General features: G+C 38.6%; 2 protein-coding genes across 3 annotated transcripts in view; both read right to left on the bottom strand.

Annotated features, from left to right (window-relative positions):
• Positions 1 to 8,344: 8,344 nt before the first annotated feature.
• On the bottom strand, positions 8,345 to 13,959 carry ino80c (INO80 complex subunit C). Its single transcript, XM_079691865.1, has 5 exons — positions 10,826 to 13,959; positions 9,816 to 9,932; positions 9,616 to 9,727; positions 9,184 to 9,251; positions 8,345 to 9,084 (listed from the first exon to the last, which is right to left on the bottom strand). The coding sequence occupies exons 1-5, from the start codon at positions 10,994 to 10,996 to the stop codon at positions 8,953 to 8,955; spliced, it is 600 nt and encodes a 199-aa protein (XP_079547991.1). The 5' UTR covers positions 10,997 to 13,959; the 3' UTR covers positions 8,345 to 8,952.
• A 1,955-nt stretch (positions 13,960 to 15,914) lies between these two features.
• Positions 15,915 to 17,436, bottom strand: part of LOC307045736 (SUN domain-containing protein 1-like) — a 33,658-nt gene continuing 32,136 nt past the window's right edge. For both annotated transcript variants that reach the window (XM_079691651.1, XM_079691650.1), the window contains 6 exons: positions 17,283 to 17,381; positions 16,998 to 17,108; positions 16,766 to 16,878; positions 16,491 to 16,664; positions 16,306 to 16,395; positions 15,915 to 16,146 (listed from right to left, as the gene is read on the bottom strand). In XM_079691651.1, the coding sequence (XP_079547777.1) occupies positions 16,021 to 16,146; positions 16,306 to 16,395; positions 16,491 to 16,664; positions 16,766 to 16,878; positions 16,998 to 17,108; positions 17,283 to 17,381 (713 nt within the window). In that variant the 3' untranslated portion in view covers positions 15,915 to 16,020. The remainder of the gene's footprint in view (positions 16,147 to 16,305; positions 16,396 to 16,490; positions 16,665 to 16,765; positions 16,879 to 16,997; positions 17,109 to 17,282; positions 17,382 to 17,436) is intronic.

Here is a 17,436-nt window from a genome sequence, read left to right as displayed (position 1 = left end):
ATAACTTTTAAATCAACACACTTGCCTCATCAAAAACAATTACTTCTCCTAACCACCACTTCTGCAGCTTCTTCTGTGTCAGCTGACATTGTTATGTTACAAACCAAAAATAAGGTGGAAAATAACATAGTCTTTTATTATGTGTTATATTTCAAGTTACACTCACACACATTACACAGTCAAAAAGGGTAATGCCCCTTCCCACCAGGGGGCATGCCAACGCAGTGAAATTGAAGGTTTGGTTTTGGCCGTCCTGATCTATCCCGGCCTGGTCTGTGTCAGTCCGCTGAAGAGGATCCCTGGGGAAGGAATGTTCTAACATATCTGACTCTTCATTTCACGCTTCATTTAACATCACACCCTCCAAAAAACACTAACTGTGCATCTGAGTGTGTGTGTATGCTCAGGGTCATTATTTATCTCCATATATGTGCTTTTTGTCCCACTCTTTCTCGTATGTAAGCAAACACATATATATGTACACACACACAAACACGTTAAGTATGCACACAGAGACATGCTAAAAAGGTTAAATGACAGTGAAGTGGAGAGCAGCTTATATCTGCGGGAGTCAATAGGTACTGTATTCTTCTACAAGGGCAAGCAGAACACAATGCAGAATATAGCTCTTATGTGCAGTGATATGGATGGATGAAAGGTTTTAGCACACACACACACACAGACACACACAGACACACACACACACACACACACACACACACACACACACACACACACACACACACACACACACTAAGCCTATAACTGTTGTTTTACCTCTAAAGTCAATGCAATTGCCTCTTCCCTCTTGCTGCGGTGTATCCAATGTATAAATATTGCTAGGAGACATGCATTTAGTGTGTGTGTGTCTGTGTGTCTGTTTGTGTGTGCCTGTTTGTGCATGTGTGTGTCTGTGTGAGAAAGTTATTGGAGACGCTGAAGCTCATAAGGCTTTGCAGTATCAATATAAACTTTCTCTCGAGCTACAGGGCAGAGAATTTAACAGCGTGGTGGCATTCTTTATTTCACATTTGGCAAAAAATGCTTTTTGGGATAAACAAAAATAAAATGTAAGTTGTGCTACTCCCGTTTATTTACTAACATATGGATTCATGTACAATATGAGGGTCTAAACATTTGCATTACAAACACCCATGGGAAACCAAACATTTACAGGGTTTTTTCCAAACCATCCAAGATTATTTTTACAGTCGGCGGTACAAATTCACACAACCACCAGACAGTTAATTGGATTTTGGAGCTGAGCTGGTGATAAAATATCAGGTCTGAGACACAGGTTCAAAGATATACACACACACCTACAAACACACACACATACACACACCTTCAGCAAAGTGAGGCATTGAGTTGCATCACCAGCAGCAGTGTGAATGGATGGGCGCAATCATTACACGCACACAAACACTCCGCGGTAGGTGGGTATGAATAGATGGTCTGTCTCGTACTGGTGAGATTGGTTCCATCTGTCGTTGAGAGGGTTGCAGGGTCACATCCCACCTATTACATCTCTCTCCGTCCAATGACACTTTAGTCGCCTAAATGTAGGTCTGCAATAGATGAAGCTAATCTGAACAACAGAGTGAGATGGGAAGGCAGGAAAAGATAGATATATAGATATAAAGATAGATATAAAGATGTATAGCTTAAAAAGTTGTAATCGTATAACAAAATCAATAAAAGTACCACATATTAACTGGCAATTTCCCGTAGTTACCGTACATATCTTAAAGTGAAAGTCAACAGATGCATTAAAGGCCATTTATGTTCATTTCTACAGTCACAGCATGCAACTCTTACACATACAAACGGGCCTCAACCAGTTCTTCCACTTCTGTTACTGAAACTGTGGGTAGGACAAAAAGATGAGGGCAGGTGATGACACAAACATACAACAGAGATTAAGATGGACTGACAGAAGCCTTATCAATCAGAGACCATGGCAGGGTGCTAATCCCCCAGCCAACGGAGCAGAGAGTACAGGCGAGAGGAGGAGATAGGACAGGCAAACTGAGAGAAGGAGAAAGACGAAGAGGAGACGGTGAATGCGGGCGGCCCATTGAAGGACAATCATTGTCTATCAACATGAAGAATTACCTTTCTCGCTGTCCCCTCAGCGCACATACACACACAGGGGAACGAGTTGACCTGGGAGGGAACACTGATTGAATCTTCAGTGGGATTAACAGGGATTTAGCCCAGTGTAATGATATCTGAATGAGATGATTAGCTATCTGATGACACTTTGCTGTTTGACCTCTACAGCCCAATAACAACTGGAAACTCATTCGCTTAGGTTGCATTCTAACAGGGAGAGAGAACTAGCAGTCATAAGGAACTCCTTGAGGCAGCTAAATGAACCATGAAACTGTGTCACTGTGTGGGCAGCCGTGGCATGATCAGTTATGGTTAAAGATCTGTGTTCATGTCCCTGTTGAGGCAGGGACAAACCCCACGAGCATTGACAAAGTACGACCATGAAGGTGGGGAAGGGCAAAAGCTTCCCAAGAAAGCTAAAGTGCAAAAAGAAATATGGCTGCAAGCTGTGATTTAAGACGGCCACACGCATGACAAAAATGTGATGATGTAGAGAGAAAACTGGTGGGAGAGGCATTTCGGAGGAAATGGCTACCTAAGCATCACTGAAGCCTGGCCCCGCCATACAGTACAAAGAGGAAAAACACCTTTAGAAGAATAGTTTGACATTTTTAGAGATGCACTTATTAGTTATCTTGAAAACATAAACCATGACACAATGCAAAAGAAAACTGATATACTTTATATTTTTGAGTAAAATGCTTTAACCTACCAATGCATGCAAATAAAAGCTTACAATAAAAATAAAAATAATGACTACAATACAGAGATTGTATGGAACAAGAGAAGTATGAGCACTCCTTGGTACAAGACATTCAACACAAATAATGCAGACAGTAAAATATTGCATTTGCAGGTATATTCATATCCTGCTGTGTAATGAAGACCATCTGTGCGGTTGTGATTCAGAAACATGGAGTGGCGGTGCGGGGAGAGTCCTTCTGTCAGCTCGAGACAGATCTGTTCAGAACTTGATTGAGATTCTGGCGGCTTTCCCATCGTTAACGCGGATGTTATGTGAGGTCTTTGGAGTCCCTTTTTTCACACCTTCCTGCATGCTGCCACCCGCTGTGATGAGTGGAAATATTCTGCTTCAAGTGTCATATATGGATTTCCGGGATATCAACTTCTCTGAGCTTGATACATGTTTTTGCACAACCATGGAGAAGATCTTGAAACAAATACAAATCTGGCCATTCTATATGTCTAAAGCTGATGTTGTTCTTTAGCTAGGTTATCAATGCATATGCTGTTAACAGCAATTGGACGTAGTGATTATGACGTTACCCATTGGTAGGTAGCAAGGTAGCAACATTTTAACCACAAAGGAAGCGGCGTCTTAAAGCATACCCTGATTTATGATTTATTATACTTTTTAAATGAACATCATTTACAAAAAAGACATTATGCTATAATGAAAAAAACCTTGAAGCTAGCTATTTAAGATCACCCAAACATTGCCGCTTAGTTTAATCATACTTCAATCGTAAACATTGTGCCTGAACCGCAGTAGCAACATATGTTATAGAGTGTTGTAGCATCTAACAAATTCCAAGTGTTATGTCTTTGTTAACAGGGAGTAAAGAAGTTGAGTTGCCAATAGGTCAAAAACATAAATATGAAAGTTCCCCTGCTGGCTCAGCAGGATCTGGAGTTGGTCTATCGATCAGTTTACCAGAGCTGGGGGTGCAGTCCATTTCTCTGACTTGACATTTGAGGGTAGTTCTCGTGAATTCCTCTCATTTATTGTAGGAAGTAAGACATGTCAGATGAGTAATGCATCATGGCTCCTATCAACAATTGTTCCCCAACTGTAGGATTTGTCTTTGTATGTCCCTACATTATTGACAACTTCTCCTTAGATGCGATGTCACGCTGAGTCATGTTGGACAATGACGTCATGGATCTAAACTAGTCGCTTAAAGGTCTCCTATCATGCTATTTTTAGGCATATTATAGGTCTCAGATATATAAAAGATATATTAAAAACATGTCTTTGATGTGTTTTGCTCAAAATATCAAACAGATCATGCATTTTAGACACCCCTCATATCCCTCTATTTAAGCCCTGTTATAGAATTGTTGATCTGGGTCCTTAGCTTGAAAATAAAAAAAGGGGGAGGGGGAGCTTAATTTGTGCCTGCTCCGAATTCTGCGGGATACAGGTAATACTGCCGTGATTAAATGCCATATCATGTTCCAAACCACATCAAGGATTATTTCTGAAAGGATTATTTCCTGCTTTTTTATACATGCTCTCTCCAGTACAGGTTAGCTCTGAGTGTTAGCGATGCTTGCTAATGTAAACAAAGACCATATTACGTCCAAAACAGTCGGGCATTGTTTCTGATAGCAACGTTTCTGATACTGCCGTGGGTCCGCATTTCCGATTACGTCATATCGGACGCAAATCTGGATCAGCTCCGTTGTACCCCTGTTTTTAGAGATTTTGGTACAGAGGAAAAGAGAGAAGTTTTGTCTTCTTACACTTTGTGAGTTCCCTGACACACCGGGGATACATATTTATGTATAAAGAAAGACATAAAAAAGTGCATTTTGCATGATAGGTCCCCTTTAACATCAGCAAAGTCAAATGTGCTTCACAAATGGTCTGCTTGTCCACCAAATACAAAAAACTATGTTGCGGTAGCTGTATGTATATAGTCAGTAGGTCCAATGTCACAGGAGAACAGCAGTTCTGAAAATAAATTGCATGTACTGGGAAGTGAAACAAAATACATGATCATTGTCTGGAGGCTTCCTACAGCACAGATGCCATCTCCATTATCGCTAAAATGTGACAGTGACAAAAACCCGAGGGCAAACAGGAACTAAATGAGCACCAGGATGACATTACTACACAGTGCATCTCCCAGGAGTCGGAGAAACTCGCCTGCAGAAGTTCAGCAAAGTATAGCAAACAACATTAACGGAGAAGTAGCTTGTTGATTGCAGCAGTCTGTGTGTGCGTACTCTGAAAACACACATCCTGTGAGATGCAGCAGGTGCCACATCATCAATCAAAGGAACATTTTCTTCACACTACAATCAATTTGTAATGATGGTTATTATAGGATTGAACTGTAGTCCTTAATTGCTTACATTCATTTCTGTTTTCAACAGTCATAATTCATAATGATTTAATCATGGGCCTGTTTAAATCAGTGTGCTTGTGTTTTTTATTATAAATATTATTTATTACTTTTATAAAAGGGTGTCAGCTAAAATATAAAAGGAATGTTTATTATATTTAGAAATGATATTGTAATTTAGCCCGCTCCCTTGATCTATGACTGGTTGGTTGTTTTTATCAATCAGCTGCTGATGCATGGAAGCTGGAGGCTCTCTGCGCTCGGAGGATTGAATATAATCACATTTTGTGGATATTTTTAAGATTCTGCTCAGAAATGTTTACACTCATGTGACCTGACTGACTCCCTGTGTGACTGGGACACCGACTACGCTCAGCATGGCGATAATGAACATGTGAATTCAACCGTTAAGTCTGTCTACTGATATATTTTACTTTTGAGCAGCTTCCGATTTATTATATGTGCTTTTGCACATTCTGCTCATGGACCATTACTGTAATCAGAGGATGTTTGCCACATAGGGTGGACTTCCTGTTAACAGCTGGTGGCACTATGTATAATATGACTCATAATTAACCTGTACAATTCCAGAGGCAGGGACCCTGGTCAAGCTCAAGAAATTTGAAGCAGGTTGGAGATCATTACTGATGCTTTATAACTTTTGATCCTTATGGTTTTAAGATGATACTGACCAAATTTGAAGCAGATCAGATTAAACACCCTAAATTCAAAATGGTCGACTTCCTGTTGGCTCTAGACACGAGAGTTGTCCCCCCCCCCCATTATATAAAAAGTTAGTTCCGGACATAAGGACATACACAAAAGTTTGCTTTTTATAAGAGGGGACCCTTATCTAGAAAATAATTATTTTATATTAGGGGGGACCTTTATCTAACAAGTTGGTTCCGGACATAACGGGTGACCCTTATCAAAAAAGTGAATATTTTATATAAGGGGGACCCTTATCAAAAAAGTCAAATTTGTATATAAGGGGGGGACACTTATCAAAACATTCAAAGATTTCTGTGTCTTACTTAGAGAACCTTGTGCAGTGTTTTGCAAAAAGTGTAACGACCTTAACACAAATTGGAGAACCCAAACGCACGACCCAGAGTCAGTCTTGAATGTAGTAAAAAATGTATTTTTAATTTCCAAGAAAATAGAAAATCCCTCTTAACATAGTAGGTACTGGATTTAACATGAAATGCTCACAAGGAGGAAAAAACAAGCGTAACAAAAGGAGAATTTAAGATTAATTTAAGCTTACAAAAAACCTAACAAAATCTGACTGGAAAATACCCTTTCTTAGTTGAAGCTTGGCACGACCATCCATGGAAACAAACAAGACGAACTGACACAGGACAGGGGAGAGACAGGACTATTTAAATATGAGGTGAGTGGGAACAGGTGGAAACAATCAGGGGCGGGGCAGAGACTGATGATGGCGGGAAAAACACACAAGGGGAGGAAGAAACAGGGCCTGAAATTAAAGACAAGAGATATATACAAAATAAAACAGGAAATGAGAGACAAAATACAACATAACCAACACATTTGACGAGACACAACAAAAAGAGCCAAGTTGAAATGCAAATAGGGTGCAGAGCTGAAAATGTGTTTAGAATTTTTGAGATTTGAGCTCAGGTTTTGCTCTTTGAGTGTACGTTTAAATTATTGTGCTTTAGTTGAGATTTTAGTGTGTTAGCAACTGAAAAAACGGTAAAGTCTTATCTTAAGTAGGACGGCAGACTGAGTAGAGCTCTGATACACCCTGGTGGTGACACATTGGGACTGAAAAGACAGGTATCCAGGATTTGTTGTTGCTGCGTAATGAGTGAGAAACCATATACTGCATTGCATTATACATTTTGTTGTAGTTGATATACTAAATATGGCGATCGTATGCAGTTAGCATTCATACATGACACCCAAACAGGGCATGTATACCTGTGTATATCATAACAGTTAAATAACCATTAATCGTAGAACCCTAACCTGATCCTGATTTTAGCCCAGGAGACAAACACAAATTTAAATATCACAACTGTACACTTTCTTTGAAGGAAACAAAGAAAATGTTCTCTATAAAACACACACACACACGCACACAGACACGCACGCACGCGCGCGCGCACACACACACACACACACACACACACGCCATGCTTGCAGACACATTCCAGCAGGTCATCTGCTTGAGTAGCAGAAAGCCCTGGCGCTGTTCATTAATCACTATGTTGAGGTTTTGATGCCACAGCAGGAATGGAAATGCTGCTCTGACTCTCATAGATATACTATACTGCCTTCATCAGCTGCAACTAAGTCCAGCGCTGGGAGAAGCAACACTCAGGCATGGGTAAAGCCTGGTCCTCTGCACAATTAATCACATATGCTTTTGGGAACAATGGGATCTTATGGCACATTATAAAAAAGTATAGGCAACAAATATAGATGATGTATTTCGAACAAAGATACAAGGTGATCGGTTTTCACGGGGACTGTGTAAAGAATGCATCAAAAAAGAATAGCAGAAGTTAAAGAATTGTAAACTAGAATGGCACATTTATCAAACCTATTTCAACAAAAAGGGATTCATAGCTCAGTGGTAAGAGTGGCTGCGGTTATGAATGATTTTACTTGTTTATATTCACAAGCTTGTGATCCTCGATAATTGTGCCGGCTCTTTTATTCTTCGTTAGCATTATAGGGATGGCTCACATGAGTAATACAATGGTCCTCATTCATCAAGTGTGTGAAAATAGCGTAAAATGTACCATGGAAATTATCCTGGATGCCTGCCATGTGTGATTAATGAGACATCACTGTACCAGTCGGAGAGCAAATCATCCATCAAATGCAGACGGGGAATTAGAACCATGTGGAACTAATTTACATTTACATATGACGCATGTGAATTAGGACTGCTTGGTGACTCTTGGCTCATTAAGAGGTTTCGCTTAGCCTGCTACATTTTCATAGTTTACACAGATGCAGGCCACTGCGTTTTAAACCAATGTACAGCAGTAGATGTGGCCCTTAATACAGAGGAGTGTTTGATATTATTGTCAAACCAATGTCATTAAAGGCTGTCATAAAAGCAACCTTGAGATTGGAACAGACATAGATTTTTCTAAATGTATAACTTAGAAATATTTATTCATACAAAACATATTAGAAAACACAGATGAAGAGAGAAACTGAAATCAAACATATTCAAGTAAGGTTCAATGAGCTACTTGTAAAAAGTAACAATCCTTCTAAAATGGGCAAACTTCTTCCAACAGCTTTTTATACTGTTACCCCCCTGAATGTTCTACCACAAGGGGGTGCACAGCACCCTGTAATTCCATGTGATTTAGCAGGAGCAAATCCACATCAAGCTTTCAAACTTATCGGGAACAAATATCATTAAAGATAATTCATACATTCTCTCAGAGTAAAATTATGATATCCAATCCAGCTACAGGCAACAAACATGTCTCGTAAAGAGAATAAACATTCAAATAAAGTATACTATTTGTTGCATTTATTTGTCACACAGTAACTCTGAATAATAGGTTAAAGCCTTTCCTAAAAAAGCTGTGCAAATGTTTGGCGGCACCAGCTGTTCTTTTAAGAAGTTCCCTTCTACGTGTCCTCTCTGTGGAGACAGCGCTCTCATTGGTTCCTTGCAGGCCCAACAGCTCAAACACAGACATGAGTTCAGCTCGGGTTTAAATGTCTTTCTTCAAGTCTTGCTCGGCTGTCAGGGGACAATGCATGTTGCCTTTCGAAGGGCCAGGTATCCGGTCACTACATCAGTGGGGAGGAGGCGGATGTAGGAGAACTCCTCAGACGACGTGAAGCGGAGCTTTGTCTGAGGGTCTGTGTAGTTTGCCTGAGGAAAAAGAGAGCGTATTCAGTGTGTGCTTCAGAGAAGATTTAAAAGTGATTTTGTTTATTGTAAAGTGAGTATTTTGGTAAAGTGATAACTCACAGGGAGTCCAGAGATGTCAGAGTATTTCTTGGTTGGCTTCAAGGAGGGAGGGGCCTCAATGCTGTAGTCTGTGAACACAGAGGTCTTGCATTTAATTACTTGTAGACTTTTCTGTGCAGTTTTGTAATTTATGTAATAATATAGCACAGCTTTGACTTTTTTTCACAACCACCACACCACAAAAAAGATTCAGTTTCATGTACAGTACCAGTCAAAAGTTTGGACACACCTTCTTATTCAATGGTTTTTGTTTATTTTAATGTTTTTCTACGTTGTACATTAATACTGAAGACATCAAAACTATGAAAGAACACATATGGAATTATCTAGTTAATAAAAGACTTTGAATGAGAAGATGTGTCCAAACTTTTGACTGGTAGTGTACTTTTGATAAAAGTGTGCAACATGAAATTATAAGATATAAAAACGTACAGTTGGGATCATCAAACTTCCAGGGTAAAGTCCGCTCCAACGCCAGAATCTGTTTGAGATTTTTCCAGGTCCGGTTCTTTTTACCCGCTGCTGCTCCACCAATCCCAGAATGCTGCAGAGATTAAGAGAGGGGGCAGAGACAGTGAGGGAAGAGCCTCAGCAGCAGATGAACTTAAACCCACATGGACGCAGACACTCACCACGAAGGCGGGGTCTTTGAACGGTGGAGGCTTCGCTGTTGACTCAGAAAGAACATTTGGAGCGATTTCAACTGTTCCCACTGCCTTCACCTCTGCCACCGACTCTGCTGCTGTTATCTGATGAAGCATGAAAGAGGACATCAGACAGCAACAGTAACAATACAGAAACAACACAGAATTACAAATATTTGATTTTAACTTTAACTTTTAAAACACACTTACATGAATCTTAAAGATACAATTTAATGACATTGCTTTCTAGCTGTTATGATATTTGTACTACACAGCACTTATGTACATAATTTGCTTTTTGGCTATATTTTTATTAAAAACATTACTAGTTCAAACAGTAGTAGTAAACATAACAGAGAATTAATCAACTCCTTTTTCTTTGATCAACCATTTAAAGGCAGTTATTAGGAAACAATACAAACAAATCTTTGGCGTTAAAAAATATGCTGCTTTTTTCTTTGTTTTCGATGAGGTTTAATCAAGTGTTGGTAGAGAATTCAGTATTCAGAGGTGGGTACAGTTGGGTAGATTCTGGCAAAGTACAATTTTGTGATACTTGTACTTTACCTGAGTATTTACATTGTATGCTACTTTGTAGGCCTACTTCTACTCCACAACAGAGGTAAATTGTGTACCTTTACTGTGACACATTTATTTAATATCTTTAGTTACTTTGCAGATTTGAATTAATTATTTGAAATATAATAAACACATAAACACGTCATAATTTTATCCTGAAATGGACTAATCTGCATAATGAGTACTTCTATTTTGATGCTAATATTTTTTTACTTTTACTTGAGTTATATTTTAATTGCGGGACTTTTACTTGTGATAGTAAAAATCTGATCTGAGTACTTCTCCCACCTCTGTCAGTATTTGAAACCCTTGCATTGCATCTTAGCTACTTTGAATTCCCTTGCACACAGAAAACGTTAAATAGATCTCTGAGTTTCGCACAATGATGCACGCTTCACATGCAGACGGTAGCACTGTACCTGTGTCGCCGATGGTGTGGCTGTCAGCTGCCCTTTCTTCTTCTTGCTGCTCCCGGGGACCGGCTGAGCAGAACCAGCCGCCGGGCTCGCGGGACGCTTCTTCCCCCGCGGGGCGGCCGGGCTGGCGGCGGCTGGAGGAGCCCGGACGGTGATGGGGATCTGAGACGCCATTCGTGGTGACCGAAATGGTTGTGATATACGCTTTAAAAGCGAATGAAGCTTTTTTTCTCTGTTCTTGGCATTAGTTAGCACCGGATATGAATGTTTTTCACTTCCGGTATCGGGTTGCGGTCGGATAATCCAAAAATCTGCTCCTGACGTCTAACCCTATCGTCTATTCCTTGACCTCTGAGTGAAACGTCATGGGGTTAAGGGATAGTGGATAGGAGAATGTAAAAGGATTTAGGAGAAGAGGTTGCGGTACTTTAGAGAATCCGACTGCCCTTTCACTATCCGACGTATTTATGAAGCGCCAGCGGACGTCATAAATGTGCGTCTGCTGCTGTGGGGAAACTACCCCATGGGAAACTATGGAAACTAGTTTTCTATACAGCGGACTACAACATGGATTTATAGAACGAGGGACTACTGTAAACTCATCTAGAGACTCTGCACCGTGCTCTGATGCTGTTGTGTTATGCTTTATGAACGTGGACAACAGAGAAACATATTCTTCATGACCAAAGTTGGAATTGAAATAAAAAAGGAAAGTGAAACTTATGCTCGTTGTCACCCTCTCCCTCCGGTCCACATTAATACAAATGATCCGTGATGATGATACGTATGATTGTATGAACTGAAAGTCTCAAAAATGCTACAACTACTGTCACAAACTAGATTAATGTGAAGTATTTTGTTAAAAGAGGATGAAACTGTACTTAAGGAGCACTATTGGAGTGACTTTGATGGTATTGGACTCAGGATTAATTAATTTGGATTCCCGCTGTATGAAGAAATTAAAGGACGGCGCGGAAGTGGAAACAATTCACAAAGGGATTAAACTTTTTAAAACACATGCTCAAAGTAAGCCGGATTTTGCAGATGTGTTTATGTGGATTCAAAAGTCGTAAAAAATCTACAAAATGGAGGAGATCGATTTGATCCCTGTAGGCCAGGGAAGGCTAAACCTTCCCAAATATTTGTGTCACTGCATCCTGGTAAAATACAAAATGTAATGTTTGTGTCTTTGACATTAGCGCTGCTATGCAGCCACCTGTGCCCTGTACTACGAAGCCAGTTCAACATACCCTGAATGTTTGAGTTATCTAAACCAACCCTAACAAACGAGGTCTCGCTAAACGGTCCTACGATGCTGGTTATCAAGTCGTAAATCATGTCAGGGTTTCTCTCTCCAGCTGAGAGCGCGTTCACGTGAAAGGGGCGGGGTTAGCAACATTTGACCAATCACAAATAGGGACAGCGCAGCGTCATACTTCATTAATGAAAAGTAAACTAATATTAGACAAATATGAACTTTAAACATCCATGACTTAAATTTATAATCCAGGATACAAGCCACATAGTTGCACCTGCAAGGTGAATATAGAACTGGTTAAAAAATAACTACAGAGTGTTTGAAAGCGTACAAATGTTTTATGATATCACTGCCCCATCTAAGACACGAGTGGATCCGACTTTAATTACATTTGAGTTGAGTGTTTAGTCAATTTAATGTGTTGCTTAAAATAATACTTCAAGCTATGTGACAATGTAGGTGATGCAAGGCCAGATATGGCTCGAGAAGCTGACTCAGAAAATGGAAATGTGATATATTATGATATGAATGATAAAGTGCGACACCTCGGCGTCTTCTCTGCATACGGCAGTTTAAACTGTATTTCCTTTATCCTGTGATGATATGACTTAATACATTTAAACTACGCACACTGAGCTCTGATTGGTCAGCAGGCAGTGCTTTCACTGAGTTGATCTCTTTTCTATAGACGCGCAGGAGGCGGGCAGCGTCAGGTAAAAAAAGTTATTTAGCCTTCCCAAACCTGAGCCTCACAGGCCGCCTATGACTGTGACAAATAATCCAACTGAAACAGGCATGGACAATGACTACGTTTAAAAAATGCACTTATCCAGAAAAGCCTGGTTTGGACACTTTACGGGCAGAAGAAACATTTCTATTAAAGAAAGAATTATACATTTCTGTCTTTGTATGCCTATAATAGCTACTAACTTAATCCAAAAATTAATCAATTATTTTTTATATTTTATTGTAATGTAGAGACAATGGTTTTAGTGACAATCATGTATTGCGTTACAATTATATGTAAAAAAAAGTATAAACATGATATTTGGCTTCAAATCATCTGAGGCCTGGCTAGTGAATTAATTTCAGTTACTGTTGGAATGGGTAAGCAGGCCTATTGTTTTTGGATATTTGTGGAGTTAGGTGGTCCATGAGTGTTTTTTATTGGTTAAGTGGTCCTTGGTATGAAAAAGTTTGAGAAACACTGCGCTAGTGGATTGTCAAAGGGGAAGCCTCGTTGCGGGGAAATTATACAGATGGCTAGTCCGCCCCTGAAAATGTCCATGCAAACGTTATTATTAATAGTAATTTTTTTTAAAAATTCTAAAAAAAATGGATACGTTTTTTTTTTAAATTTTCCATTTTTATTTTGTAATCATCTCGCGACCCGCACTCGGGGTCTCGCGACCCCTACTTTGGGAACCCCTGATCTAGAGAATTCAAACTGCACTTATCATGGCTGCCACTACCGCGGTGAATTTAGTTTTAGGTTGGATATTCGACGGACATTCGCGGACCCGCCAGCAGCGTCAGTTTCCCGGACCCGCCGGCAGCGTCAGTTTAACGGGGAGATCTTCTCCGCAAAACGAGGCTTTCACTTAGGGACCATCAACAAATGACTTTTACAATTACACAAGAAAAATGTTATTTTTAATAAATCGACAGCTTCTAGATCGTGTGAATGTGAAGCAAATCCACCCTAGAGCAGGGGGTACTGGCACTGTTATTTTGGGGGTCGCGGGAAAAGTTTGGGAACCCCTGCCCTAGAGCATACATTTATTGAACACACCTCTTTTTATTGCATTTTAACACACTAAATATTTTTATATTAATATTTTTGATAGACAAATTAGGTTATTGCTTCAATACCTTCCAGGTCATGTGACTTAATCACTCAAAAATAAATATTGGGTCAAAGAACTACACTGGCTGCATAGGAAACTCCACTCTAAATATTTTTATATTAATATTTTGATGGAAAAAAGAGCTTATTGCTTCAATACCGTCCAGGTCATGTGACCGATTCACTGAAAATCAATGTTGGGTCAAAGAACTACACTGGCTGAAGAGGACACACCTCTTTTTATTTTATTTTAACACTCTAAATATTTTTATATTAATATTTTTGATGGAACAATTAGCTTTAATTAGCCGACTTCCTGGGGGGCGGGGCTAATGGAATCTATTTACAAATATGTCCGCAATTCCATGACGAATGTCTGTGCCAACATTCGTGAAGTTCTGAGAAACTATATGTGACTACCACACAATAGGGGCGCTAGTGAGCAGTTTCTTTGAAAAATTACGTTTTTTTTTTTACATTCTCGAAAAGGTTGTGGGCTCTGACGTGTGTCCCAAGTTTTGTGTCCGAAGCTCATTTTATGCTATCGCAATTTAAAAAAAATGTATAGGCCACGCCCACATTCTGAATTTGTTGCGACACTTTAAATCTGAGTTCATAGTCACCCCGAGAGTATGTGTAAAAAAAAGAAAAAAAGATTAGTCCATCCGCTCTTGAGTTAAAAATTCGTGGTGTTTTTGGCGCCCCCTATATTCCAAAAGGAAAATGCTTTGGTGTGCCTATTCCCCAAGACAGACTAAACCTATTTACCAAAATCTATGATGTTTGGATACATGGTTGATGAGTTAAGAGCATTTCTTTCTAAGCCCCGCCTTTTTGCGAGTACGTTTTGATTGACGGCGACAATATTTATCATCCTAACATGCTCATTTTCTATGCTAATGTGTCTGACCCTCCACCGATGCTGTATACGAAGTTTGGTGTAGAAAAACTGAAAATTGAAATTGAAGTGAATATTTAACTGTTTTGAACATTATGCTAATTTAAATAAAAAAAAATGTAGGCGGAGCTTAGGGTTCCAAGAGGATTATTTGTAGAGCAGGTCCACCCCGGATATGTGTGCAAAATGTCAGGTCATTCGGAGTTACGGTGCGACTTTGTACATTTATTCCGAAATGGGATTTTGATAGGTGGCGCTAGCAAGCACGTTGTAATATTTTAACCCATTGACTCCAGAATGTTGCAATTTTTACCGGTCCTGGCGCCCGTGCAAAATTATACAACTTTCTCAGCATCCTAAAGCCCTCAAAAACAGGAAATATGATTCCTTATAATAATAATAATACCACGGAGAACAATAGGTTCCTCGCACTTCGTGCTAGGACGCCGTTGGGTCCTAGCGCTCCGTGCTCGGGCCCTAATAATAATATGGTAATAATAATAATATTTTGATAATATAATAATATAATAATAATAATAATATAATAATAATATGGTGATAATATAATAATAATAATATGTTAATAATGTAATAATAATATGGTAATAATAATAATAAGGTAATAATTTAATAATAATAATAATATGGTAATAATATAATAATTATTATAATAATATAATAATAATAATAATATAATAATAATAATAATAATATGGTGATAATAATATAATAATAATAATATGTTAATAATATAATGATAATATAATAATATGGTGATAATATAATAATAATTATAATAATAATATGGTGATAATATAATAATAATAATTATAATATGTTAATAATATAATTATAATATGGTAATAATAATATGTTAATAATATAATGATAATATAATAATAATAATAATTTGATAATATAATAATAATAATAATATGGTGATAATATAATAATAATAATAATAATAATAATAATAATAATAATATGTTAATAATGTAATATTAATATGGTAATAATAATAATAATAATATGTTAATAATATAATAATAATATGGTAATAATAATAATAATAATAATATGTTGATAATAATAATAATAGTAATAATATGAATGCTTGCTAATTCCACAACAGAAGGTAAAGTAGGCCTATTTGTTCACAGATGAATTGAGTCTAGAAAATTGAATGAAATACATACTTACCTGTCTGTAACTTCTGCCAGCTTTCCGTGAACTCTGAAGTTGTACAGACAGGTGTAGTCGGGGTGACCCCAGTTGCTCTCAACTTGTAGTTTCACGTATTTGAAACCACCTGTTCCATGATCCTAAGAGATGTGAGAAAAGAGCAGAAACAGTTTGTTGAGCAAAAACTGACAGTATGGGAAACAAATTATTTAATGACAGAGCTTTCACTCCTTTAATATTTCAGATTGTGTGTGAAAAAGATGAATGTGCATGTGTGTATTGCATAGTGTAATACTCACAGGTAGCTCAAAAGTTTGTGTTGCGTCCCCGTCCTGATCAAACAGAGAGGTTCCTAGATAGGTTCCTTTGTCATCTAAAGTATTCATGCCCTGCAAGAGAGGAAGATAGAGACACAGTTGAACACCTTGTTGTTCCCACTTAAACTGAACATCTATAATGTAACAATGATACATTTGTGACTTACATAGACAGAAAATGTCTTTGGGGCGCTAGGAATGGTGCCAGTTGGGGACAAGTTCTTTGAAACGTGACCTAGTGTCACATGGCTGATGTAGACTGGGTGTGACAGGGCGATGAATAAATGCCCCCGCCCACCTTCAAAGGGCCAGCAGTGTCCTACAGCTGGGGGTGAGCCTCCCTGAGTGAAGAAAGAGTATAAAAATAGAGTTGAGATAGGTTGCTTAAAAATCCCAAACCTTTATATCATTTGCCATTTGTTTTGGTGTGTGTAGTTCCTACCTGAAGGACTATCCTTGGGTGTACAGGTCGTTTACAAAAAATTCCAAAAAGATAGGCGCAGCCTCCTTGTTTGGAGTACGTTTGTGAAGACCGATCAAGTAAAACTCTTGCCTCTGCACAGAACAAACACACGCACAAAGAGAGTGAGATACAATCGTTCTCAAGGTTAAAAATATTTTGGGATATTACAATCTAACAGATGAAAATGATAAATATGATTTGATTGTCTTACCTTGACGCTCCAGAGCGAAGTTGGGCATAGTGTCCGCCACCGGTTGCAGGGAGTTCAGGACTTTGTTTAATCTGAGAATCTCTTCACTTAAGATGTTTACTCTCTTGTTTACTGAAGGATGGAGGGAAACAAAGCATAAAAGAAAGTTTTTTTCACGATTTTCAAAAGATAGACAATATGAAAGTGTTTAAGAAGCTGTCAATGTTCCTGTTGCTAATTGTGTTGCTGTCACTGTCACTAGTTTGTTTGCTGATGAAAATGACACATATGATTTGAATGTCTTACCTTGACTCCCCAGAGCAAAGTTGTGCATAGTGTCCGCCACCAGTTGCAGGGAGTTCAGGACTTTGTTTATCCTGAGAATCTCTTCACTTAATGTGTTTACTAAAGGATGGAGGGAAACAAAGCAAAAAGTGACCGTTTTTTTTTTCACGATTTT

Source organism: Notothenia rossii (assembly GCF_949606895.1).
Source record: "Notothenia rossii genome assembly, chromosome: 7".
Taxonomy (NCBI): domain Eukaryota; kingdom Metazoa; phylum Chordata; class Actinopteri; order Perciformes; family Nototheniidae; genus Notothenia; species Notothenia rossii.
The sequence above is the reverse complement of the archived record's forward strand: the minus strand, read 5'-3'. Positions and strand labels throughout refer to the sequence as shown.

Coding starts and splice junctions, on each gene's coding strand:
- ino80c (XM_079691865.1), bottom strand. CDS start 10,996: ATGGCGTCTCAGATCCCCATCACCGTCCGGGCTCCTCCAGCCGCCGCC. Junction 9,933..10,825: donor CCACACCATCGGCGACACAG/GTACAGTGCTAC, acceptor ATGCTTCATCAG/ATAACAGCAGCAGAGTCGGT. Junction 9,728..9,815: donor TCAAAGACCCCGCCTTCGTG/GTGAGTGTCTGC, acceptor TAATCTCTGCAG/CATTCTGGGATTGGTGGAGC.